This window comes from Rhyacophila brunnea, unplaced genomic scaffold (assembly GCF_057557595.1).
Source record: "Rhyacophila brunnea isolate RB1 unplaced genomic scaffold, BYU_Rbru_1.0 scaffold_21, whole genome shotgun sequence".
NCBI classification, from domain to species: domain Eukaryota; kingdom Metazoa; phylum Arthropoda; class Insecta; order Trichoptera; family Rhyacophilidae; genus Rhyacophila; species Rhyacophila brunnea.
In genome coordinates this window covers 33,187,125-33,214,871 of record NW_028232871.1, presented here as the reverse complement: position 1 = coordinate 33,214,871, position 27,747 = coordinate 33,187,125, and the positions used below count along the sequence as shown (strand labels likewise).

General features: G+C 33.0%; 2 protein-coding genes across 4 annotated transcripts in view; one reads left to right on the top strand and one right to left on the bottom strand.

The window, feature by feature from the left end:
• LOC147070965 (uncharacterized protein CG43867) overlaps positions 1-27,747 on the top strand; it is an 899,434-nt gene that overhangs the window by 555,731 nt on the left and 315,956 nt on the right. The window lies entirely within an intron of this gene.
• Positions 16,256-18,118, bottom strand: LOC147070966 (uncharacterized). Its single transcript, XM_085949167.1, has one exon. It carries the CDS (start codon positions 18,116-18,118, stop codon positions 16,427-16,429), a length of 1,692 nt encoding a protein of 563 aa, XP_085805293.1. The 3' UTR covers positions 16,256-16,426.

Below are 27,747 nucleotides of genomic sequence, written 5' to 3'. Positions count from 1 at the left end.
CTCACAGCTTAGGATGAGCCTAGAAATTTTCGGGGAAAGTTTGCTTAATATTTTTCATATGCGGTAAAATATTTACTGAGCAGAATGTAATAATCGCTTTTCCTTTTTAATTTTGATGAAAAATTTATTATCTTCGCCTATGTTTTATTAAATAAATCAATTAGGTATTGTTTTTTTTTATTAACAATATTGTAACTTCACGTGTCTAAATACGCTCTATATATTTAGATTAAACGTGAATTTATCCTGAATGGGATAAATATAATAATTTTAGGGGGAATATAGAGCTTACAAAACACAAATATATAAAACCCAATGTTTATGACAGTTGGTTTCTTTATTATAGAAAAAAACATATTTTTTTGATACTTTAAAAACCAATATTTCTATTTCAAATAATCTTAGAGAATAGTTAGTTGGTAGTCATTTATATTAATTTACCACAAAGCATTTATTGCCTCCTGATTGGTGGAATCTGAAAAACCTACGTTAAAAAATGCATAGATCACAGAAAGATCGATAGCTTTTCTAATGGTTTCATAATTATATTTGACGATGTCTGATAAAGCTAACGAATCTGGTTCTATTGATACGGTTGATACTGGTTATTCTGCGGCCATGTACCTAGTGCTTAAGACTATGGACTTTCTTCCGGAGGCTCCATATTCGATTGCCGGTGAGGTCGGAATGTTATATTTATGTGATTTTCTCAAAGCCTGGGTGTTTGTGATCATTTCACTTCCATTACTAATTACACTACTGCCATTAGCCCCCATGGCCTGATGTCAGTGTAAGACATAAAATAATTAATATACCATGTGGAATAATTACTACATTTTTTAAATTCATAAAATGACTGTCAACCAAGAATTGACCAAAATCTGATAATAATGTTTTTTTTTTCAATCCAACTACTTACCTAATTTACCATTGTCTGTGCTAGTAGGTTAATCGACTGCGCATATTATTTCATATATACCTACATATATATATGTATTGAATTCAACTTTCGATTTATAGTTTATTGACATTTCACTCTCTCGTTTCTGTCAAATCGATACGAAACTAATTATTGTCCCGCAAACCTTCGCCGCTATCTTTACTTCACCCGAAAACCTTCCCCCGTGATAAACACCTTCGCTTTGCCGGTCCGCATTCCGCGATATAACGACGCTGAAAGATTTACGCGGTGCTGTGAGGGCGGAAACGGCGCTGTACAACCGGAAACCGGAGCAGGGCCGGAAGTCGTAGAGCCTGCGCCAGCTGCAAAGTGGCCTGCTGCACTTCCGGCACACTACACTGGGTGCTCCTGCCTCCCCCTGCCGGTATTGTTAACGTACCGAAGCGTCGATTAAGGACTCTCAATCGAATGCTTAGAACTGCTTTGACGTGCGTACTTGTATATAGCACAGCAATAAAATTTCAATACTAAATTATTAAGTACCAATGATTTTAGTTACTCCATCTCCACTCGTCGTATATATGCAACCGCGATTTGTGTACGGCCGCCTTCCATGACAATATAAAGCTTTACGGGACTAATCTAGTAATCATGGGACCTTGGTGCTTAAAGAAAGAGCTTAGACAAAAAAAGAATTTAGACTTGCTTAGAAAACATATCTCATAAAAACTGCTTTAATAATTTCCATTCCGTGAAGAGAAATGGTAATTTATTTATTTTTAAATCTAAACCCTAATTCACGTAAAGTAGTATTTAAATATATCTTATTTGATTTTTCTCATTTTTGAGGAAATCCACAAAGTAATTAGAAGTTTTTTTTATATTCATTAATTCGTTCTTTTTGAAATAAAATAAACTACAATATATCATAATCCGCAAGATAGATATGTTTTCTGCAAAAAATGACAATTTGTCAGTGAATTAAATTTACGTCATTTCAATTATGTCCCAAACTTAATTTTTTGCCAACTTGCGGCAGCGGAAGAATTTTCTAGAATCTTTTGTGAGATAGTTTTTCAATCCCAATTCAAACAAAAGTTTCCGTTGTTAATTTAAACTTTTCTTTTATTTCAGGTAAACATTTTCTTTTGAACATCACAATGTCTACGTGAGGAACTTTCTACGATTTGGTGAGAAAAACTAAGGTTTGTTTTATAATTAATTTTATTATATCGTTCCCTACCTTTGTTGGAAAAATTGTATTGGAATTGATATATAATATAACATTAAAATTATTTATTTAATATTACACACTGCATGTTAAAGCAATCGATGATGACTTCACTAATAAAAATAATCTTCAGTAGTTTATAGTTAAGGTTATCGAGATTTACGCGCTGCAGTTCTGGCATCACAAGAGGCATGGAAGTTGAATGATGGAAATGGCGCGAACTTGTGCTTCCCCTATGCTCCAATGCTGGGGCGTGTCAGGGTAAAAGAAAAAAGATTACCCAAAAATTAGATTAACGGGACATTTATCAAAATGAGACGTCTCCTGATCAATACCTCAAGGCACCTTATCTTTCCTATCTAGTTTATTATACGTTTATTTTTAAACTAACAATCGCACGTGACTTCGTCCGCGTTAAATACGGAAATAACCAGACACAACAAAAAAGAGACTCATTCGAAATGAATACCATTTATCAGCTTGTATAGATAACGGTTGATATATGCGCGCGTCCTTCCAACCACACCTCACCTCACCACGCCGCGAATCCTCTCTGATCACTTAACCTACTCATAGTAAATTATTTTCTCACGCTATTTTCGAGCTTTATTGTAACTTCGTAATCTTTTGAGGTACCTAGATAAACCTACCTAAATTGGTACTAATAATGTTGTATAAATGCTGTGCAAGCATCATTATTATTGATGTAGGTTTTTTGATTTGTAACGGTTAAATAGAATAAACAGATAATTTTTATTGGGATGTATCTTGGGAATAATGATATAGTAAAAACTCCAATCAAAAACCAAATATTTCGAAATTAGAAATAGGCACTTTGTTATTACAATTATTGACAATTTTATTTATTAGCGTAAATAGCTGACAATGAAATACGTTGAACTGACCTACCGGTCAAATGAACGAACCAAATCTTGTGTGTCATAACATTAGTATTTCTAAAATAAAAATATGGCCGCACGTAAGTGCGCCCTTTATTCACATTAATCGAAATTTCTTCGCGGTGCACTAAACCCACTGTTTGGGTAAATTCCCTCCCCTCTTGACGCGGGCAAATAAAGTGCCACCGTATGGCAACAAAAGGAAAAATCTCATAACGAAAACACAATAACGTGATGATAGAGGCCTGAAGCTCGCGCCAAATGAAGCGGGTAGTGGTTCGCGCCATTATAACACTTGCCTATTGACGGTCCTAAGTTGTGTGCGAGGCCAAGACGACTGGTCGCGGAATAGAATTCATTGCAACCATTTTGATCGTGGTGTAATCTGATGGACATCAATTGTCTTCTACTTCATTTTAAATTGATATGTAAATATCTTAGATTCAGATATACTTTTTAAGGTAACCATTAAACTATTGTTTTGTAAAGCGTATTCGCCACTGTTGTAAACAGTAATTCGTCGTATAACTCTAATCTTACATAAGTAAGGATTTAACATAATTATAAATATTTGTGAAAAATATATTCAGACTATACAATTCACAGCGACAACTTTCCGGATATTTTTTCAGACACGGATCGGACGAATGTCATGGCTTCATTGTGGACCTCACTGCCCCGTGATCCACATTTGTGTAACAAAACGCGCGTAAAACAAGGCGCATAAATTAAACTACATACAACATTGTATGGCAGTAGAAGACCAACTGTCATAAAGATTATACCGCCATTGCTAGATTGTTATTATCATAGGCTTTATAACGAACGCCTTCACTCGACAATGTGACTCTAATTCTGCCACCATCATTTACATGTTGCATGCGTTAAAATTATAACAGCCTTCCTTGCTCAAGCTGTATTAGTGGAATATAATACATACGTCAGAACACGTGTATCTGGGTAGGACTTAATATAATAATATGTATGGACGCATACGCTCTGTTAGTCTTAATCATATAAGTAAATAAGCTCCAATAAAATCAATATTGAAATCAATGCGATAATTTTATTGTAAGAAGGTAGTCTTTAATAATCGCCATTGATATATTTCAAATATTGTGGTCTAATAACAAGATATATTTTTTATTGTTCGCAACCAGTTTTACTCGCAATCAAATGGGCAGTTGGCAGCCCTACTCGCTCTACGTGTGTCGTAGACCCGTAGACGAGGGCCGGCTGCACTTTTACCGAAAGTCTACGCACCGCGTAGATGGCGAGGTAATTCAATTACAAACAGGGTCTGCGACTGTCTCACTAAATCTGCGGCTATATCGTCTGTGAAGTTGTAATGTCATGAGTCTGAAAAGTATTCTTTTTTCTTTTCCTTTGTTTCGCATGATAGAAGATTTTCTTAGACGTAGACAGAGTTGGAAAATAGTTGTTATTTATTTTTATCATAGCCAATTGCTACATGTGTAGTAAATATATCGTCTTGTTTGTGGTAAATTATTGGTAAAAAACACCATATGTGGTACTAATTCCACTTAGCTTAAAAATAATCAAATGCATCTTGTTGACAATGTCACTCCATTTTTATTTTATTTCAACGACCTATTTATATATTTCAATTTAATCTAAATTAAGTTATAAATTAAAATGTAGTTATTTGACCACTTTGGTGGAATTTCTTTGTAATAATTGAAATAATAAAATACAATGTATTCTTGCGTTACATTTGGCGGTTACTAGTTAGTTACTTTGGTCGAACATTCTTAAATACTTACAAATAATAAAAACATTTTTAATGCGGATATGACCTTGTGAACAGATTTAAATTGTATGACGATACTTGTCATGTTTTTTATATCCACTCCATCAGAAATTATATTATTTTACAATATATCAATATTATTAATATTTAATTCCACAAATTTGGTTTTTAGTCAGTGGATATTTTGATTGTAAATATAATAGATATTAACACAATGGATTTCTACCAAGTAAATGCTTTTTATACCCCGTTCTATAACACTCGATTGTATTGCTTTAAATTAATTTGTAATATCTATGATAAAAGCTCTATAAAGCTCGTTTTTTCGTTATTAGTATGCTCATAGTCTCGAAGCACATTCGTCCAATGCGTCAACATAAGTATTGAATTTTTCATCTTGTATGATTATTAATGGACGTATCATCTTTTTCAAAACTGACAGTTAACGACCTTAATATACATATTTATATATTTTATTTATATTTTACGTTTCCAGCTAAACAGCCCTGATGAACCAAATGGTCCACGTCCGCCAATTGTATGAGAAATATTACCCCCCGACCATTTCTAGAGCTTTTCATAGTAAGCACAGCCTTTGTATTGTCAGGTCCTCTACCACGGTCTGCACCCCTAAGCTTGGCGTAATGATATTTTTAAAATAATGTTTCTTTTCCATTAGAGTGAGCGTCCCTCCCATCTTCTCCGCCGCCCCTCGCTTGTCTGTTTAAAATCGCGTTTCCCTATAATAAAACTGAGCCGGTTTCTATTCACGTGGAAATTTAATTTTGAGGAAATTGACACAAAATGAAAAGTGAGAGGGCTGGAGCGATTGGAATAATTTCAGGTTGTATTATTTTGATAAAAAATATGCGTGTACTCCGTGGTCTATATAGTTACATGGAACTCAATAAAAACGAGCTTATGTGTTGTAATCAATTCATTCATCTGCATGAAAATTAATTTAATTTATTTAGATTGTTCTATATTCAAAAATTGATTTTTTTTATTTTGTTCAGGGATGTTTACCTCTTTCACATTTATGTATGCCGGATACATTTAAACTATTACTCGCGACAATGTTGTAATTATTTACTAATCAATAATTATATTGTTGATACACCAAAGTTAATATTACCTAGTAAATGGTTTTAAAATAAATTTGTATCAAATTGATAGATTAATAATAATATTAGAAAGTCAACAGCGCTATATCCGCTACATTTAATTCAAATGGGATCGACAAATCAAATATGCGGCTCTTTCTTCTTTTCTTTCGACCATGTCCGATCCTAATAGGATCATATGGGCCTCCACAGAGTGGAGGTTTGTATTGAGAGATTTTGTTTTTACGAGAAATGGATGTCAGCCACTGGCTCAACCTATTAGGTCCATACTCTGACTCATACACAGATTGAAAAACAATATGTGTACTTGTCAGACCCAGGATTCGAACCTGAGACCCACGACGCAATAGTCGAACGCTTAAGCCGCGCGGCCATCGTGGGTCTAATATATATAATATGCGGCTCTGATATTGTATAATAATATGTCATAATAGATTGTAGTCCCACTTTTATTCCTTTTTAGCGATTTTACGCTACCGTAGCTAAAAAAGTTTCACTTCAACAAACTTATTCCGCACTCGTCTTAGAGCATATGACCATCACAATGTCGTGTCGTTTTCCGGTTTCCATGTCAACTACAGCGCGTAGATCTCTCTCGTAGCATCAATACTGGCTGGGTATATTCATCCATAAATATGTCATCTATTAGGTTGAGCCATCACAACACAAATTGTCCGACGGCCGACAGATAACATGATCTTTTTTTTATTATTTAGGAATTCAAATGCCAGGCTACGTCTAGACGTAGCTAAACTAGCAACGTAGCAACTAGTTGTCCGCGTGGTTGATTTTCAGTGAATCTCTATTTACAGTGTCGAGTGTTTGTTTAGCACCTGTGTATGACTATAATTCGAAAGTGACATCGTTTATCCAAGCTTGAAAGTATAATTCTAAACTCTACTCAGATGCTCCAGCGGGGAAATGTAACTATTCGGTATTATTAAATACTGAATTTAAATTATGTATTCGTGTTCAAATATATCAACATTTTTTTTATTTTAACAAAGGCTGTGTTAACTTTTATTTTTGTCAAAATGTTTTTTTTTTAAATCAGCTAAGTATTACAACGAGACAAGTGACAGCCATATTAAAACCGATGGAAAATAGACGATCACTACTTGAAATTTTAAATAAAAGAAAATAAGATTTTCGTCCTTTGGTTGATCTTGAACGAAATATATCTCGTCTCGGGTGAGCTGTAGCTAACTACCAAATATACATTTCTATTATCTTTAAACAAGATCAAATCATATTTAAATATGAGATGGAAAAATGTTTTTTTTTCCACAGACTGTCTAGCATAATATTATCAAATACATGCGAATATTGTAGATGTCTTCTTTTTATACTAAAAACATACGTTCGGTAGGTTTAGCACGTACGTCGTTGTTATTTTCCTAAACATTTTCATCTCATTGAACAATACTTATTATGCCATGAAAACACTTAAGGGCCCACATGCTCAGCGTAGGTCAAAATGGAGCTTTTATGGTATTTTCAGAGCATACCCCTGGACATTCCTTAAACGTTGTAGATAATCTCTATATATATAAAAATCTCGTGTCACGATGTTTGTGGTCGAACTCCTCCGAAATGGCTCGACCGATTTTTATGATTTTTTTTATGTATATTTGTTAAGTATGAGAATAGGTCAACAAGTATATTTCATATCGCTAGGTGATTAGGGTATCTCTATCCAGAAAATTTTTCTTTTATTTTTTTGACAATCTTTTTTTTGTATTTTTTTTATTATTTGGCAAAAAAAATACCTTTAACCCCAAATTTTCACTCTCCTACTCCCACCCTCCCATTTTTAAATCGCGATTTTATTATTTTTGTATGAACAAATTTAACCGTATTTCAAACAGAACGAAATTATTTATGTTGTTGAATGACAGATAGCGCTACGTCCGAGAAGAATTCAAGAGAAGCGTCGCGTCATTTTGACATTTCATTCGGCATATCACAACGCAGTGCGTGCAAAATTTTGTACGATTTATTTTAATTTATCTATTTTTATGTGCGTGTATTACAGTGCACAATGCCAGCAAGAAGCAAGGGGGGCCATTTGGGCCGTCGAACGAATAAAGCAACAAACATGCAAAATAGTAGAGCAAAAAGAACAGACGAACAAATCCAACAAGATAACAAAAACGTGCGTGTAAGCATGTCGCAATTGCGTGCATCTCAATCACAAGAGGCACGAGCTGAACGAAATCAACAACGACAATTGGAACGGAGCCAAGCGCGCCGGTTCGTAGTTAACACGCGCAGAGCAAATGACCGACAACGCCAACAAGTACATCGAACATTAACATCCGCTTCGTTCCTTCATCTCGCATTCGAGTACGAGCCAGATATTGAATATTCCGCTCATCCGAAAGTGCTGATTGGTGCTATGGACAAAGAATGTCCCCATTGTCATGCGCTCGAATTCAAACATGAGTCAGCCGGGATGTGTTGCGCATCAGGAAAAGTGCAACTACCAGAAATTGAGATACCACCAGAACCATTGAACGGCTTGCTCATCGGCACGGTTCCAGATTCAAACCTGTTCCTGAAGTCCATTTGCACATTCAATTCATGCTTCCAAATGACTTCGTCCGGAGCAACAGAAATAGTTCACAATACTGCGGCAAATGGTCAACAATTCCATTCTACGTTCAAAATCAAAGGCCAAGTATACCACAAAGTAGGCTCATTGCTGCCAATGCCAAACGAACCACATACATTTTTACAAATCTACTTCATGGGCGCGGCGAGGACATCAATCATGTGGATGTACGTTGCGGCTACAATAGCCTCAATTTGCCTAATGCCAGGCGCATCGTCGGCGAACTGGACGCCCTGTTGAATGAGCACAATGAATTATTGAAATTCTTCAAAGCACACATGCACGAATTGCAAAGTGACAATCACGCTATTGTCATCAATCCTGATAAAACACCAGCTGGAGAGCACGTATGTCGATTCAATGCGACTGTTGTTGACGACATTGCTGGAATCATGGTTGGCGACCACACATCGACGCGAGAAATCGTGATTCGAAGAAGAAACAATAATCTGGAGTTTATCGCTGACACACACCGTTCATACGACGCTCTCCAATATCCGCTAATTTTCTGGAAGTCACAAGACGGATATTGCATAAACAGTAAACAACGAGATCCTGTCACAGGTAATTCATTCATTATGAACATCATTACTCATTTTGAATTGAGAAAATGAATGGTTGATATTTTTTGTTTTTATCGGCGGTCATCGTCTATAGCGCTCTATTCCTCTTTCTGTTATAGATCCAATCCCCACACACTTACGATACATTCGTTATTTTTTATTTAACAACCAAAATATTCACTAGAAATAATTTATATCGCAGAACAACGTTTGCCGAGTCAGCTAGTCTATTTATATAAATTTGAAGCCTTATTATCCTTTATATTTATTTTAAGTATTTGATGACTATACCTATAAAGTATTTTTATTACATAAAATAGTATTCTTTTAAACCTCTCGATCTAAAGTTTTAGAATATAGTTATATTTCGGTACGTCCATGTTCAGTGGTGTTAAGATTTTTTTATATTTATTCATTTTTAAATGCATTTACATTTACAGAACCATTAGTAAAATTAATGTTAACATTATATACTGACATATTTACGATAAAAAAATATGTATTATAATCTTTGTGATCCCAAATTTGACATGAATTAGGCATTTTATTATTCAAAAAATGGGCACGATTAACACATTTGAAGATAATTCTAAAGAACACTCGATGATGACGACCTTTTAAATACTTACCATCCTTTCGCTTATAAAGCAGTTTTTTCTCTCCAAAATTTAATTTTGTTTCAAGGAAGGTTTTTACATTTCGACGACGATATTGCAATTTGTAATGAACGTATTATGAAGTAGTTAATACCTAACAACTTAATGACGACCAAATTTACAACTGAACTTTATCGCGAAAGTTTTCAAAATATTAATAAGTTGATGTCATTCTAATTTATGCTTTATAAATGGGGGGTGGGGGGTGTATTTTTTCTCGATCATTAATCCTTGAGCGCGCCCCGTCCCCCTGCCGCCATTAATTTTTCTAATAATCATTCGTGACCCGTTATCCGTTCGCAAAGTCCCGGAACTCAAAACTCTGAGTTTTCTTTCAACTTATTACTTCCGCTTTTCATGTCATTAATCAAGCCTCCCTCATCTGAATCCCTGTAACCGCTGTAAGTGAAATAGCCTTCAAAAATACCCAGAAATAATTCCGTTCAAACTCGCAGATTTTCTATGAGAATTTCCATCAATCCATGAGCGGACCTCGTAGTCCTATGCGTAGGGCTTCTCTTCCGGGGCTTTGGATTCTATTGCCTGTGCCGTTATTTATGTAATCGTTTGTTTTCTATGTTTCACTTCTCTACTGTCATTGGGGCTCATGACCCGTCGAGTTCCAATTATCCTTCCATCATTTAGATTTTCTGCCAGTTGGACGACCAGTCGGTCTTTTAAACTGGACGAAGTATGGGATCCTAGTTTCGCCCATAGATTTCACGTGCTTATTCTAGAATTTCATTTTATGTCTATTGTCGCTCGACAGCCTTCTTGCGTCTACTCAGGGTATAATACCATCCCGTATACACCTTCTACAGTATACACCATGTGGATAGTAAAACAGACAAGCTTTTTGAGACATACCTACCTATTACCATGCCGGGCTTAACGTTCCCGCTACACTAGTATGACGAGAGGTAGCATTTTCCTCCTTTATAATATATCCTTGTAAACTCTTCTTAAAGTCATACGATAGTACCTATATCTAGTATCCGCTGCAAGTATTTTTACTCGAAGCTCTGTAATCGATTGCTCTAAGCTTTCTTAGATAGTAATACGCAGCTTTTTATATGATACTTTTTTCGGTTGATCCATAGATCAGAAGGAATCGTATATGTCTTTATAGCACTATGGAGTCACAAATTTAATAGTTAATGCAAATTTAATTATTTAATCCTTGGTTACACTTACAAACAAGCGGATTCCGGTCTTAATATGGTTATATGTGAGAATTATTTTTAGTTGTAGGATATTCCGTTACCTTTTTCGTCACCATTATTACTAATAGCATCGAATCGGGCGAATAAAGGCAGCTCTCGTGGTGCAGTGGGTAAAGCGCTGGCCTTCCACTCGAGAGTTCTGGGTTCGATTCCCGGTCATGACAAAAACATTTATGTGTTTTTCTTAAAGCCTGGGTGTTTGTGATTGTTCAAAATTACTAACAATCACCTTGTACGAAAAAGCAAGGACATGGTTATTAATAATTCCAAAAACAAAAAAATAGCATCAAATCATAATGATATGTGCCTGGGCCTATGTCCGAATCTGTTATTGTATGTATGTATTCGGAGATATTCCATACCCCTTGATTTTTTTGTTTCATTTTCTTCCCCCCGCCCTCCGCGTTGCTTTGGACGTCGATTAAGAAAAGTACCTACATCCGCGATCAAACGACGTCTCTCTTTCTGTGGGCTTGTGAAAAAAAATGTTCAGTGTTGGTTTTTCCTTTTCTTTTCTTGCGGATTGGTTTCCGCAAAAAAAAAACAAATTCTCTCAATAAAATTGTGTGGATTTTATTCAAGTGTAGAAGTAAAATGGTGTTATTAATGAGAACGTATTTAGGTATTTGGTATATTTATATTTTACAATTTTACATTAAATTCCGCAAATTTATACATAATTTGGAACCACCTTAGAAACACATATTCGGAAAAAACATATTTGAATAAATTTGTATGTTTCTGAGATGTTTCCAAAGTATGTATGTGCAATAAAGAATGTTACATTCTGAAATCTTTCAAAAAAAAAGGTTTATTTGGTCGATACCAAAAATGATGACTCTTGTTTTAGATGGAGCCTTCTGTGGTTTCCCTAAAAATCGTTAAAGGTAATTTCAATTTACGTAAATGCTATTTTATTATGCAAAAACAAAGTGAACCCTAGACCGCGATCGAAGTTTGGTAGAAACTTTATATATGAGGTTGTGTTTTTTTTTTTGCATTCAATTTCATACTTTTAGACTACATACCTATAATATATATTGTAAGCACCCGCGAATGACAAGGAGGTGGTAAAGTGTCAACTACTAATGCCGTGGGTTGCAGGCTTGAATGAAAATATGTTATTTTTTCAATGTCGGTTTGAAAATAATATACGAAATACGCTAAGCGAGTGGCTTATGGCCATTTGTTGTAAAAAATGCTGATAAATCTCTTCGGGAGTTGACGACCTTCGAATTATAGAAATAATGAATATATAATGCAGATGGTTTTATGTTGGTGAAATCATTTTCATTGTATCAGTCTGTCTGGAGCATGTTTTATCTCGTCCTCTTCAACCTTCGACCTGACCAAATAATACGAGTTTTTAAAACCGAAGAGAGCCTAGAGTTTGCTGATGATGAACTCATTCAACTGCTTTCTCTGTCATTAGTCGTCAGGCTAAATGTATTTGCATTTACCATCTTTCTCTGAGAATGTTAATATATAACTATATGTAGGTAGTATCACCAGATGAAGAGATCAGTGCTCCGCTACTGGGTATTTTGTGTTTCATGACTTATTAAAAATATATTGATTTAAGTTTCTTAAGATGTGTACAAAATATAACTTGATTTTTGAACCCATTGTACCTTCACATACGCCATATCGAGACATACACCCAACCATATCCATCAAAGTTCTAGACATGTTATGAAATTTTCATCATAATAATAAAAGATATTTTTATCGTCGTGTAATGTAGACCATTTAACTTAATAATTTATTGTCACTTTTAATACGTAATATGTAATAATAATATACAGGAGCTGTTCAGCTAACTTACTTAACTGTACTTTCATTCCATGGTTAGCCTGGGTTTTCTAAAAAAAAAAATTAAGATGTGTTTATCCTCCTCGTAAAGGGGTACCGTCACTTAGCCATTTATATGTCTCAGAGGAGAGGTATCAGTAGGTATGCTTAACTATATAAAAGTTTAAACTGGAATGAAGAAATAATAAAAATTGAAATAAATTTTTAGTTGTATTAAAAATGTATGAGAAAAATTAAATAATAAATTTGATTTTGAATTTTATTTGATCTTTCGTTATATTGTATTCCAGCGAGATGTCTAGGCTACCGTAAATTCTAAATGAACAGAATATTATTTAAATCATATTTCTACATATTCTAACGGGGAAAGTTTTATTTGTACAGTTATTGAGCAGATAAAATGGCTTTCAAAAGAGTAAATTGAAATTTGTTTGCCTTCAAACCGTCCTACCTATGTATGTACATAAAGCTTTGAAAGAAATTTAATTTTGAATTGAAATTTAATTCCTAGAAAGAGTAAGCGCTCGGTTAGAGACAATGTGTTATTAATTTTCAGACTTCACAAAGGCACTGCGAGTTTGAGGGCCTCGCGTGTTTACTTTGAAAACATATTATGAAATTGACATACTGAATGGATTAAGCTATTAACGAACAAACATTTTAATCTCTTCAAGAGACTCAGCATTTACTTGGTGGCAATTCATGATAATTTATAGAATGAGTCAAATGGATAATTAACTTAATATTGCTGTTGAATTTTTCATTTGCCTATAGGAATTCTAAACTATTCTTATATTTGTGTGACAAAAGATTTTAAAATCATTATTTATAACAAATTAGATTAATTTTTCATTACCTAGATGGTTTTCAAATTGTGAAATATTGATAGGCATCTAATAATAAGTCAAATAAAATAGAGTATATGCAATCCATCGCAACCCATTATATACATCAACTTGGCGATGGCTTGAGGATTGACCTTATAATTAGTTGTGAGAGACGTTGGAGGAAACAAAACAATCACTGAGTACTTGCTAGTGTTGAAGTATTGAATAAGAATTTCTTTTAATTAAAATGGGTGATAGGTTAATATGTCAGGGATGTACCTGCATGATACAATATAGAATACATCTCTTCTGCGTTTCTTAGTTACTGGATTATAATCATAATCATTTTATGGTATTTTCTAACATGTCAGCTACGGTAAGTGGCACCTTTTGGATTCTTTACGTTGTTCTCTATTTGTCTGACAATTTTTGCTGCTTTTATATTCTCACCCAACATTTGGTAAGCGGCGGCTCTCGTGGTGCAGTTGGTAAGGCGCTCGCCTTCCACCCGAGAGTTCCTGGGTTCGATTCCCGGTCATGACAAAAACATTTATGTGTTTTTCTCAAAGCCTGGGTGTTTGTGATTGTTCAAAATTACTAACAAACCACCTTGTACGAAAAAGCAAGGACATGGTTATTAATAATTCTAAAAAAAAAAAAAAAAAACATTTGGTAAGTACGTGTAGACAATTTATATAATATTGTGGGATATTCGTAAATGATAAAGTTTTAGAAAAAAACTCGAAAAGAATCTATCGATACCGCAATCGGTTGCGTAAAACATGCGCTACGGCCAACTGAAATTTTCAAACTGGGCGCACTAGGTGCCTTTCACATATACATGACATATGACGTGTTACAGTTACAGTTGTTTTAAATTTTCTATAGTTTCGTGACGCTACGCCATCACTAGTGATATTAAATCGATTTTAAAGACTTATCAAACCCTAATTGTGGACGCGATCTAGTTTCATTATATCGAGAGATCTCTGAGGAATCCTAATGTAATACTCTAGCGTAATTAATCTTAATACTCTATTATATAATATTGTTTACAAACGAGGTAGATAATAGTGTTCTGCAAAAAATATAGGCCATGGCAAATGAAGGAAGTTGTGTTTATTTCCTTTATGAAATTTCTTTTGACGTATCTACATAAATAAGCTTTGAGTTCTGCAAGCGAAGTTCTCATATATCAAAGGCCTCTTGTGGAAAGTTTCCTAGGCTACGCGGTCGCAGTCTCGTCTTACTACGCGGTGAAAATCAAACCTTCAATCTACGTTACTTAGGAAATTTCCTAACAATTCGTCGCATGGCTGTATCTAAATGTTACTCAGTAATGGTTTTATTTAAAGAAGTATCGGAATGAAGTAAGTGGATTCTTCCGAGCTGTTACGTCCCAGACAACAGATAAAATTAAAAGAAACAAGTTACGTTCTTTATCTTAGAGTTGTACTTTGATGAAAGTTGATCAGATGTATAATGTTGTAATATTACTTCATTTACATCTGATTGGGACAATAAGAACAGATATTTATTTATAATATCGATCTCGTTGCAAAAGGGTAGGTCGTCAGGTAACTACCCTTGTTAGGAAGATTATGGGCAAACACTTTAACTCTTCAAAGACTTTGTAGATATAAAACTTTTATTGAATATAATAATTATACAGACAAGTGCTTAGTAACTAATTACGATAGATAATGACAAAGAAACAGCGTTGTATGGAGTTTATATATCAACGGAAATCAATTAATCACAATTCATAATTTAATCAAATATATTTATCAACATGTGGATTTTATCATGCGTGCGTCTTGGCGTGCATCCTGTTTACTTGAGTATTTTTAATTGGTAGGCGATAAGGATGTGATTGCGGTTTTCCTTGAACATGAAGGTTGAGATAAGCATAATGCGTAACACCTCCCCTTTTAAACTGACACTATACATTTGGTAAATGATTTAGTGGCATTGATCTTTTTAACCTTTTAATTATTTCATTTATTTTATTTTTCAATAACATATTTTTGGTTTCTAATAGCTTTATATTCCGGTTACATTGTCTTAATTTTTTCTTATAATTATGAACATTAATACATTCTTTACATTGTATGACATCATCATTATGATTTAAGATAAAATTATCATCTTTATTTGTAATTGACATTTCATCTGAAGGGTTTACAATAGTAGATACATTTTCCTTTTTAAACAACATATATTTTATATAATTCAAATTATCTGTTTGGATATTTGCATATAGCATAGTTTGGTTTCTGATACATTTTCCTTTTTATTTTATTTTATTGACATTTTACAAGATTTCTTAAAATTAGTTTTACATATAGGTATATTTATCATTAATAATATTAAATTTTATATAATTCAAAAAACATCTTATAGATATGTGTGTATTTATGTGTATATGTTTTTCCTATTCTAATATTAAATCTATTTTCATTCAATGATTACTAAAACTTATTCATCATTGAAGTGATTACTTTATTTATATATTTATTAATTATTTTAAGCGTTTCTAATAAAATAGAGATTTATTACGAATAATTAATTCATGAAAATTCTTTCTTTTATTCTTCTTATTTTTGGGTTTTTAATTTTTTGTTTTTTGTATTGTTAAGTTAGCTAAGCTCAACATTTTTATTTATATCGTCCACTGATAATAAAATATACTTGCATGCGAGAAATTATATATTATGTATATATTTTTTCTTTTTATTAAGAAACATACTCATGACCTTTGAAATGTATTGAATAATTTGTGAACCTGATTTCTATTTGAAATCTTTATGTGAATGTATTTTCTCTAATGAGAGTTGAGGTCTTATTACTCATTGATCTTGTCGTGGGTTTAGGCCTTTCCACAACATCTTCTTCATCTTTATATTCTCTAGCAATATTAGTAAGAGAAATAGCGGGATAGTCCCTTTGTCTAGAAACTGATCTTCTAGTATTATGGCAATGATTGAATATCTGTATACAATTCTTTCCATCTGGCATCTCTCTGGAATATTTCCTATATAGCTTTGTTGCTATGTATAATGAAGCCATTCCTACTAAGGTATAAATGGTGATAGCGAAATAATTTGAATGTTTAACTATCGTAGGTTTATTTCTTAATTTTGTTAATTCATCTTGGAATATATTAAGTTTATGACTTGCTACTCTTAATTCATCTAAATTAATGTTTGTTAATAATAAAGGATTTAGATGAGGTATAGTTGCGTTAAAATGTTCGTCTCTGATACAACAGTCTTCTTCTATAATATTAAATTCACTTTTAGGTGTAGTGATATTTAATTGTATTTCGTTATTAGCGAAAAATTGTAATGTTTTGGTATAAGCTTTACACTTATTTTCTAACTTTAATATTCCCGTTCCTATCGCTTCTAATTCTTCTAAAGGCTTAGGGGGGCAATCAACAGTAATCTTTGTTCTTTCGGTTTGAACGAATATCCACCTATTATGCATGATTTCATGCCAAATATTTAATTTTCCGAAGATTGTTTTTGTTGAACAATCTGTTGGTATTTTTCGTGGATTGTCAGTCAAGATTTTAGTTTCACAGATTCCATTCTCGGTTGAAGAGTAAACGTTTTCGATTCGACATATTAAATGTTTATTTGTTAGTGATTTACACTCGCTAAGATCGTTAAATTTAATAAATTGCATCTTGGTCCTTGTTATACCTACGTATTTAAATTCATTTTGTATTAATGAAAATGCATCTGGATTTTCAGAATTATGAGGTATCGGCAATGGTGTAATCTTAAATAAATTAAAATCTTGCAATGTAGTAAGAGGAATAGAAATGATATAAATAACTTTTGTTTTATAAAAATATGACGTTAGTGATGTAATATCCATGATGATATGGATATTATCTATCGTAAGGGGAATTGGTAATTCTCGACCTTGCGATAACAATCTCATATTTTTAGATAATTCTTGAAATAATTTTGTCGGTGTAATCAAAGAAGGGTGAATAACGTTACTCTTACTAAACAGTATAGAATGCATTATACTATCAACTTGTCTTTCTAAGTTTCTAGTAGCTTCTTCCAATACGGTAATCTGAGAAACTAATTTAATCGATGTTTCAGTGAAAACTATTTCATGTGATATTTTTGTTAAATATAGTTCTAATTTTTCTAAATTATTATTCATTATTTCTTCATTTATTTGAAATTTCTTAATTGTTTCATTAAACGTAGTGATGGTTGACGTAACTACTTGAGTTTGTTCTTTTAGCAATGAATTTAATTCTTTTTCATCTTCTGCTACTTTATTTATAGCATCGTTGTAATAGGTTGCGTCATTCTCGTCTAGTGTGCCAAATATCGTTTTAAATGCACTTCCTACACCATCAAACCATCCTCTTTTAACTCGTCTATTATAATTTTTTCCGATAAGATGAAGTATTGATTCAAATTTAGCTTGTATTTGTTGGATATCGTTTTTAAGGCTTTCTAATGCCATCCTACAATTATTATGTTTACTAGATGATGTCATTTTTGTACAAATTACATCTGTCTTATCATATATTTTTAAAAGTATTTCATGTTGGGATAAAATGTTATTAGTTTCTTGAAAAGTAACGACATTCCAATAGTCATGGTAGATTTTTACGTTTCCTATTTCATCATAGAATAATCCACTCCCATCTTTTATTTTCTCTATGTACGAACAATAGGTCCATTGTAAAGATGCTAGCAGCAAGAATCTGAAACAACGTTATTCCAATCAGAATCTTTCTAATATCATAATGTCTATGTTTAGATATTGTAATTGTTTGAAATCATCTATAGTTAAATAAAAATCTATCCACTGTTCTTCTCGATCTATCTCGTACTCAACAACACTTAACTCGTGGTCATGTTCTTCATGCCATTTTTCTATTCGAATGTTTTGTTTAAGCTGGTCTTTCCAATGTTCATGTGATGGATCCTCAGGAATTCTAAATATCCTCTCAAATTCTAGTCTGGAATTTAATTCTACTTCATTGAGGATACGAAAGCTCACATCGTATTCTTTTCCTATAAAATGATATTTTTCATGATATAACCTTTTTAGATTTACGTGTTCTGTACATAACTTAATTTTAAATCTTGATATGACTGCTACGTTTTTACACTGGTCGTTGTATACAAATGCTTCACACTGTTTAATTTTTTTGAACATGAAGTACTGTAGGGTTTGATTCCATTTTAGTTTAACTCTGTCCATCTTGTAGACGTTAACTGAAAATTACACAATTATTAATTATTTTGATGATAAGGTTTTATTTCGTTGACATGATACTTTACTAATCTACTCTTTATCTTTAAAGTCACGTTTATCGATGAATTTATTTCGGCGATTTCATACGGTCCTTTATAACTAGGTGATAGTGCTTTTCTTAGACGGAGATGATTCTTTATGACAACTAAATCTCCTACCTTGTATACATGTTTATTTTTAGCTGTAGAATCATATCTTTGTTTGGATCTTTCTTTAGATTTTTGAATATTTTCTCTAGCGATTTTATGAGATTGGGAAAATCTATACTTTAATTGTGTTACGTAATCGTTATATGTAGGTGTATCATTTTTATATAGACTACTAGGGATTATAGCTTTCTTTCCAAATACTAATTCATAAGGGGTAAATTTCGTTGTTGCATGAATATTAGTATTATAACTTAACATTGCAATTGATATGAATTCGTCCCAATTTGTTTGATCATGATTAACGTAATGTTTAAGATAATCCTTCAATGTGCTGTGGATTCTTTCTAGGGATCCGTTGCATTGAGGCATATAAGGGGTAGAATTCTTATGTTTAACATTAAGTAATTTAGTTATTTTTGCGAAGAGTTGTGACATAAAATTCTGAGCTTGATCGGTTAGAATCGATTTGGGTATTCCAAAACAAGAAGAGAAATCAATAAATTTATTTGCGATTTCTTCTGTGGTAGCATTTATTAATGCATAAGCTTGACTAAATTTAGTTAAGTCATCTTGGAGGGTTAAAATGAATCTTTTTCCATTATTAGTTTCTGGAAGGGGTCCTACTATATCGAGGGCTACTCTCTCGAAAGCGTCTTTTGATGTAGAAGTAATTTCCATGGGTGCAGTATTATTTTGTCTATTTACTTTATTCATTTGACATTCCTTACAATTTTTTATATATGTTTCAATTGAGTTTTTCATCCTAGGCCATGTATAACGATTTTTTATTCTATTATACATTCTGTGATAACCTAAATGTCCTGCTGTAGGTACATCATGATTTTCAACAAGTATTTGTGGTATATCTCTTTCGGCTACGTTTTTGATAGTATTTTTATAAATATTGACGGTGATATCTGTATCGTCAAATACGAACATAATTAGTTGTTTTATCTTGTGATAATCTAACATATTGAAAGGGTCTACAAAATCTGTAATTGATATGCTTGTAATATTATTATTAGTAATTTTATCTTTAAAATTCTTTAAGGCGACAAAGATGTCTGGATATGAGGGTTTATCAAAGTGATTAATTTTTGTAAATATATGATAGAATGTTTTTGAATTTCCACTTGTTGTTTCTGTTTGATATAGTTCATGACTATTTAATTTAAATATTTCTGAGTCTTCTGATCTACACATTATATCTGTACAATATGGAATTTCATCATTTAAATCTATTGCAGTTGGATATGCAATGTCTTTATCTTTGGTCTTTAATAAATAATCCTCATATTCATTACAAGTCACATTAAAAGTATCTCCACTTTGAAATTTTTCTAAAAAATCTTTATAAGTGCTATTAGCGGTCAAAACGCTAATAGGTAATCTCGATAAGCAATCTGCGTTAGAGTTAATCTTTCCTGGTTTATATACTATCTCATACGTATACTCTTCTAATTTCAATCTCCACCGAATAAGTTTGGATGATTCTTTTGTATTAAATAACCACAGTAAAGGTCTATGATCTGTAACAATAGTAAATTTCCTACCGTAAATATAGGGTCTAAATTGTTTCGTTGCCCAAACTATTGCAAGTAACTCTTTTTCTGTCGTATTATAATTACCTTCAGCTGAGTTTAATGTCCTAGAAGCATAACAAACAGGTAAATCTTGTCCGATTTCTCATTGAGATAATACGGCTCCTAATGCATAATTTGATGCATCTGTTGTTACAATGAAAGGTTTTGTAAAATCGGGGTATTGTAATATTGGTGCTGTGACCAACATCTTTTTTAGTTCATCAAATGCACTTTGTTGAAGATAGGTCCATTTGTATTGGACGTCTTTCTTTAATAATGATGTTAAGGGTTTTGACAATTTTGAGAAGTTATCAATAAATTTACGATAATAACCTACCAAACCTAAGAATTGTTTTATTTCTTTGGGGTTTTTAGGCTCAATAAAATTCGTAACAGCTTTAATCTTTTCAGGATTAGGACTTACTCCTTCATCTGTTATTATGTGACCTAAATAAGCAACTTCTTTTCTTAAAAATTCGCATTTATCTGGCTGTAATTTCAAATTAAACTCTCGTAATTTATTGAATACGTTCACAAGTCTCTTTTGATGATCTTTCAATGAATCGGCATATACAACTATGTCATCTAGGTATACAAAACAATTAATTCCTTGTAATCCACTTAAAACATTATCCATTAATCTCTGGAATGATGCCGGTGCGTTCTTTAAACCGAATGGCATTCTTACGTACTCGTAATGTCCTGAAGGGACTGAGAAAGCTGTCTTCTTACTATCCACTTCATCCATTTTTATTTGATGAAACCCAGAGGCTAAGTCTAAAGTGGTAAAATATTTACTACTTCCTAACTGATCTAATATATCAGTGATATTGGGTAAAGGATAAGCATCTCCTATTGTAACTTCATTTAATTTGCGATAATCTATCACTATTCGCCATTTCTTTTGTCCAGAAGAGTCCATCTTCTTAGGTACAATCCAAATTGGGGAACTATAAGGGCTGTTTGAAGCTTTAATAATTTTTTGATTTAACATTTTACTGATCTGTTTATTAACTTCTTCTTTATGAATTTCTGGATACCTATAAGTTTTGGTATGTATAGGGTTATCATGAGATGTAATGATCTTATGTTTGACTGCATTGGTAAAACTTAAGTCATCCCCATCAAGGAAGAATAAGTCATTGTATTCTTGGCAAATCTCTATTAAAGATTTGTCTTCCTCATTATTTAAATGGTTTCGATTAATTAGGCTTTTAATTTTCTTTATACGTTCTGATGTTGCACTAATTTTATTTATCTTTTTAATATTCATCGAATTCTTTTTAATCACTTCGAAGGGTAGTAGTTCAACTTTAAGACTATGAATCTTTACTACTTTATTTCCTGTATTAAGCAATGATATTAAACATTTATTATCTTTATCTACATTGGTTAACACATTAGATACTTTTATATTATTTCCTAAGTTCAAATCTAGGATTAAACCTTCTTTCACTTCAGGGTTAATAACATCTACCTTTAGAAAGGTTTCAGACCTTGGTTCCAGTTTATAAATAACTATATTTCTTTTCAAAGGTAATTGAATATTGTTCAATATATTCAATATATTTAATTCGTAATTAATCTTACAAAGTTTATTCGTGAAAAAGTCATTACCTAATATTCCATCGAAATCCAGATTTATATTTGCAATAACATGAAATGTATGATTAAAATTTTTATCTTTAAATCTAAAATTCAGGGGTAAAGTTCCTTCTGTTTCAGAGATGGAATCAGATTTTTCAATGCCTTTTATTTGTATTTTATCTACCTTTAAATTCGAATATATATCTTCATTAAGAGCAATCTTTTTTATGAGAGATATGGCGGCTCCTGTATCAATTAAAAATGTACAGTCCTTGACAAATTTCTTATAATATATTCTAAGGTTCACATAAGGTAAATTTTTAAGATGATCTTTATCGATTTTCACTTGATTCACAGAAATTGTAATTTGGTCAGAGTTTTGAGTGTTTCTATTTAAATTATGGATATCATGGAGAGTGGAACAAGTAAGATTTAAATTATCTACTTTCTCACATGAATCTAACATTTGTGCACGTTGTTCTATTCGTCTTCCGTCGCAATGCACCACGACGTTCCGTCTGTGTTTTTTGAAACTACATTGATATTTAGTTTCCTGTCTTTCAAATATTTCTCACGCTTGGAGGGGTCTTTCTTGAAACAATTTTCGATTAAATGACCTGTCTTTTTGCAATAGGTGCATACTTTCTTATCCTTATTAAACTGTGTATTCTTACGCATGTCGTTTTTAGGTGTGAACGTATAGACTTTACGTGTGTTATTTTTATTTTTGTAACAATTGGGAGCCAAGTGTCCCATTTTACCGCATAGTTGACAGTTGGTTTTGTTACGACCATACACTAATTGTCTCTTTTCTTCTGCTAAACTCCTGATTGATTCTTCTTCTATTGCTAGCGACAGTGCTTCTGTTAGATTTTTAGGGCGAATGTTTCGTAGACGTTCACTTATACCAGGGATCAATCCCATTACAAATTGTGAGAGAGCACTTGCATCTGCGGCTCCGAATCTACCTTTTAATTCGTCGTCATCTACCTCTGAGAGACTAATTGCTGTTTTATACTCTTTTGTACATATCTCTAGCCTACGCATATACGTCGCTACAGATTCATCTTTCTTTTGGTTGCATCTCTGTAGCTCTATTTCTAACTGTCCTATCTGTCTTGCGTCTGCGAAATTTATTTTAAGATGAGCTTTTAACTCCGCAAAAGTTTTGAAATGTTTAATCGTACACGCTGTTCTAGCTACGTCAGAAATTCTTGTTACAATATATTGTAATATACAATACTTTTGATCCTCTCTAGCTAGTCCCATAGCTATGTCACAATTTTGCAAAAATTCAGTAAGCTTCTCTCTAGTACCATCAAAAGGTGTGATAAATCTGGCTAAGTCAGAGTAAGTTAATGGTTGTGGTTTCGTTTGAGAATTTATTTCAGAACTTGTCGGTAAGTCTGTTTGAAAATTCGTTTCCGTCATCGTGTATGTGTCAATGTTACAGTTTATAAAAATAAAATGGTATATATAATATTAAATTAGAACAACTTACACTATGGACAATATCTATAATAATTAACAAATAAACACTTACATAAATGTGTAACTATTCTTCATTCCGTTTTGATATCTTGGATTTTCTTTCTTGTGTCTTGAAAAATTGCTGCTCCTTCTGGCTGCGTAGAGGTGTACCTTCTCTCGGCAGGGATGAAGCGCTTTGTGAGTTCGCAGATTGGTCCTTTGGATTCGGTTCTCGGGTCTTCCGGCGGCTGAACTCTTGAAGTTCTGCGGCGAAGGGATGACTTACGAGAAGACGTCTGATGATTTTTTCCTATGAGATCCCACTGAATGACACCACTGTTACGTCCCAGACAACAGATAAAATTAAAAGAAACAAGTTACGTTCTTTATCTTAGAGTTGTACTTTGATGAAAGTTGATCAGATGTATAATGTTGTAATATTACTTCATTTACATCTGATTGGGACAATAAGAACAGATATTTATTTATAATATCGATCTCGTTGCAAAAGGGTAGGTCGTCAGGTAACTACCCTTGTTAGGAAGATTATGGGCAAACACTTTAACTCTTCAAAGACTTTGTAGATATAAAACTTTTATTGAATATAATAATTATACAGACAAGTGCTTAGTAACTAATTACGATAGATAATGACAAAGAAACAGCGTTGTATGGAGTTTATATATCAACGGAAATCAATTAATCACAATTCATAATTTAATCAAATATATTTATCAACATGTGGATTTTATCATGCGTGCGTCTTGGCGTGCATCCTGTTTACTTGAGTATTTTTAATTGGTAGGCGATAAGGATGTGATTGCGGTTTTCCTTGAACATGAAGGTTGAGATAAGCATAATGCGTAACAGAGCCATGTATATGAATATAGGTACTTTTATTTTGTTATAGCACTGTTACAGAAACCGTTAATGTTGCTTAAATTGTGCACTCTGATATGCAACTTTTTACATTTATATTCGTACCGACAAGTAACGCACTCATTTATTTTGTGCCGTGGAAAAAGCTTGGGAAAGACGATGTCAGTACGATTATATATTGTTATTTCTGTGTTTACGTTAGGTTGTTGCATTATTCAAGAATGGATAAATCGGGTGATCCAATGATAAGTCGAACCATTTGAAAGTTTAAAGAACCCACTTCAATCCGTGTTATTAGTTATTTACACAAAAATTTTGGTGGCAGACGTATCTGAACCCGCATCCATCGGATTTCGGCCAATGTACTAAATCAATTTAACACCTGCAACTACGACTAAATTTACTAATAACCATGTAACTGAAATGATTTTTAAATAGCTTTTGTTGGTTTGAATCCAATAATAACTACTTACCTTTATTCCCTTACTGGCATCCGGATCTTGATAAATTTAGTTAACTGTTTTTTTATTCAACCAATAATTCAAAAAATACGAAAATTTAACATTCTTTCTTTAACGTACATAATAGAGAAACTCGTCAGTAATATGCCTGAAAAAAAATATTGTAAAAATATGGTGCCGAGCGGGTTTTGAACCCGCATCTATCGGATATCGGCCAATGTCTTTTCCAATTTAGCTACCTGCACCATACCTAATTACGACGAAATTATAAGAAACCTTTTGTTTCTGATTTAACAATATAATATGTGAGTATTTATATTCCGGTACGATTCGTCTGCGATCCATATAGGGCACAGGGCGAGGGCTATAAGCCGCCTCTGAGGAGAGGCCATTCTTGATGAGTGATGTAGCGGGTGGTTCGGCAGGGCGGTGAACTCTCATTAGGCACCCGTTTCACTCATAAATCGAGAGAAGTCGATAATAACCGATCGTGGGGACGAAGTGTAAATAGGTACCAGCCAGAGGCAAGTACGCAGTACTTTTAGCCTTTTCGCACATTTTTAATAGCATTACGCTTTATTCTGCTAACTGATTTTACATTTCTTTCTTACACCTGATAGTGGTAATTTAAATTGTAAGAAGTTAAACTAAATTCAGAGTTATCACTATATTATCATATTGTTTGAATCAAATTAGTACACTATAAATATCACAGAGCGTAGTTATTACGAAGTATATCTAAGATTTTTACTTGGGTTATTAGCTTATTGTGTAGAGCCCTTGCCGCACAAGCGAAAGATGTGCATTCAAAGCTCACTCACACCAGTTTTTTCTCTGTGTATCAGTCTTAGTTTGGCGGGGAGGGACCGCTCATTTTCATTATTTCTAAGGTACCTATGTCGTGTCTTTATCGCAAGACTTTCGCTCCATTAGCGACATCATTTATCTCCCCATTGTCGTCATCCGACTCGATCGGACGAAATTGGCGCGTTATTTTTTCATTCGTTTATTATTTATTTTCGTTCGCATTTGATTGTTGCTGCGGCCCGTGCACAATGCGGTCGACCAATCGACGACAACCGCAGCGGGCACTTAGCCGCTCTCAATCCGCACACTTATTACTACTGCTTGACTGCAATTACGTGAGTAGGTACTGCGGCGCTGAACGATCTTGAGAGCGGTTCGAGTTCATCCACAGTGGGCCGTACAAGGACAATAATTGACCGCAACGACAAAAAATGCGTTTAGTTAATGAACCAATCAAACCTATGATTTTTTAGAAAAGTATAGAGAAATTAGAGAAAGTCTTACATAACAAATTTGAGAATTTCATTCATTGATCGGGCAGGAGATTAAATTAATGATATTTTCGTTCTATGTTCTATTTTTAAAATTTGTCTTTTTTTCAGGTTAATCTACTCCATTATATTTATGTACGCCGGATACATTTAATCTTTACATGTGCCAAACATTACTATTAATTGATGAATCAGTTTACTTCTGCGTTAAAGTAAACGTTAGTGGAATGAATGGTTGGCCTATATGTATGGGGCTGATGCCAAAATGCATTTGACATGTATACCTATGCCAGGTATACTTCCCGGATACCTTGTTTAATTGTGTAACTAATTAGTAATTATGTATCATATTACTTTACTTTGGATGATTTTACGATGCGAACGAAAGATATCATCATTTTCTAGTACTCTTACAATATATAATTCTTTACATCCATATAATATACCTACAACAAATATTAGGGTTAATATTATTGACTAAAAATATCTGGTATCAGGTGTTTTCCTTTTCCATTGTTTTCAATTATAAGATCCTTACATTCTTAAATCTTGTCACATTCTGGAATAATAGAAAAGAATTAATAATTGACATCACATATTTAATCATGTTTGTAATACATTATTTTGATTAAAATTACAAATTTGGTTCCAGTTACGTTCTAGGATGTTTCTTATATTATGTAATAAAATAAATTATAATCTCATTTTCTTAAATTTTTAAAATATTGTATATAGATTTCCACTTCTAAATATGTTGACCTATAAAATTTAAAATGTTCTATTATTAGTGTGAAAACTCTAATAAATTAGTTAACTTAATGTGACATTGTACCATTTTCCTTCATATGAGATTGCGCACATTTTAGATAATATAGGTATCCACTCGTGTTACTTTATTCAATACAATCTCTGTCTGCATAATCGTGTTTTCTTCCCAAGAGATAGGTACTTTCTCGCAACATTCAGTCGCATTGTGGCAATGCAATAACCAGGATAATCCTTTCAAACGCCACTCAGGCCAGGGCGCCGGCTGCGCTGTCCAGATCTGAAACCATATCCTCGGTACGTGAGGTTCTGTTTCCTCTGTAACATTCACTACTGGCCATGTGTGGTCTCTCATTAATTAGCGTAACGTTATGTCGTACCAGTGGTCGTTGCAGTATATTTATTAGAAGGAAAAGGGAAAATTTATATTAGTGATATGTTTCATTGTAATAAATAGGTTTTCATTCTCTTTTTGGGAAGAAGTTAAGTTTATAATAAACAATAATTAACTATAATGCATTAATAATTATACTTTTACTGGCAATTCTTGGTAAGATAAAATTGTATTATATAAAAAAACAAAACACAATTTTAAGGTAACATTTTCTCTACATAATTGAATTAGTACTGATTTTG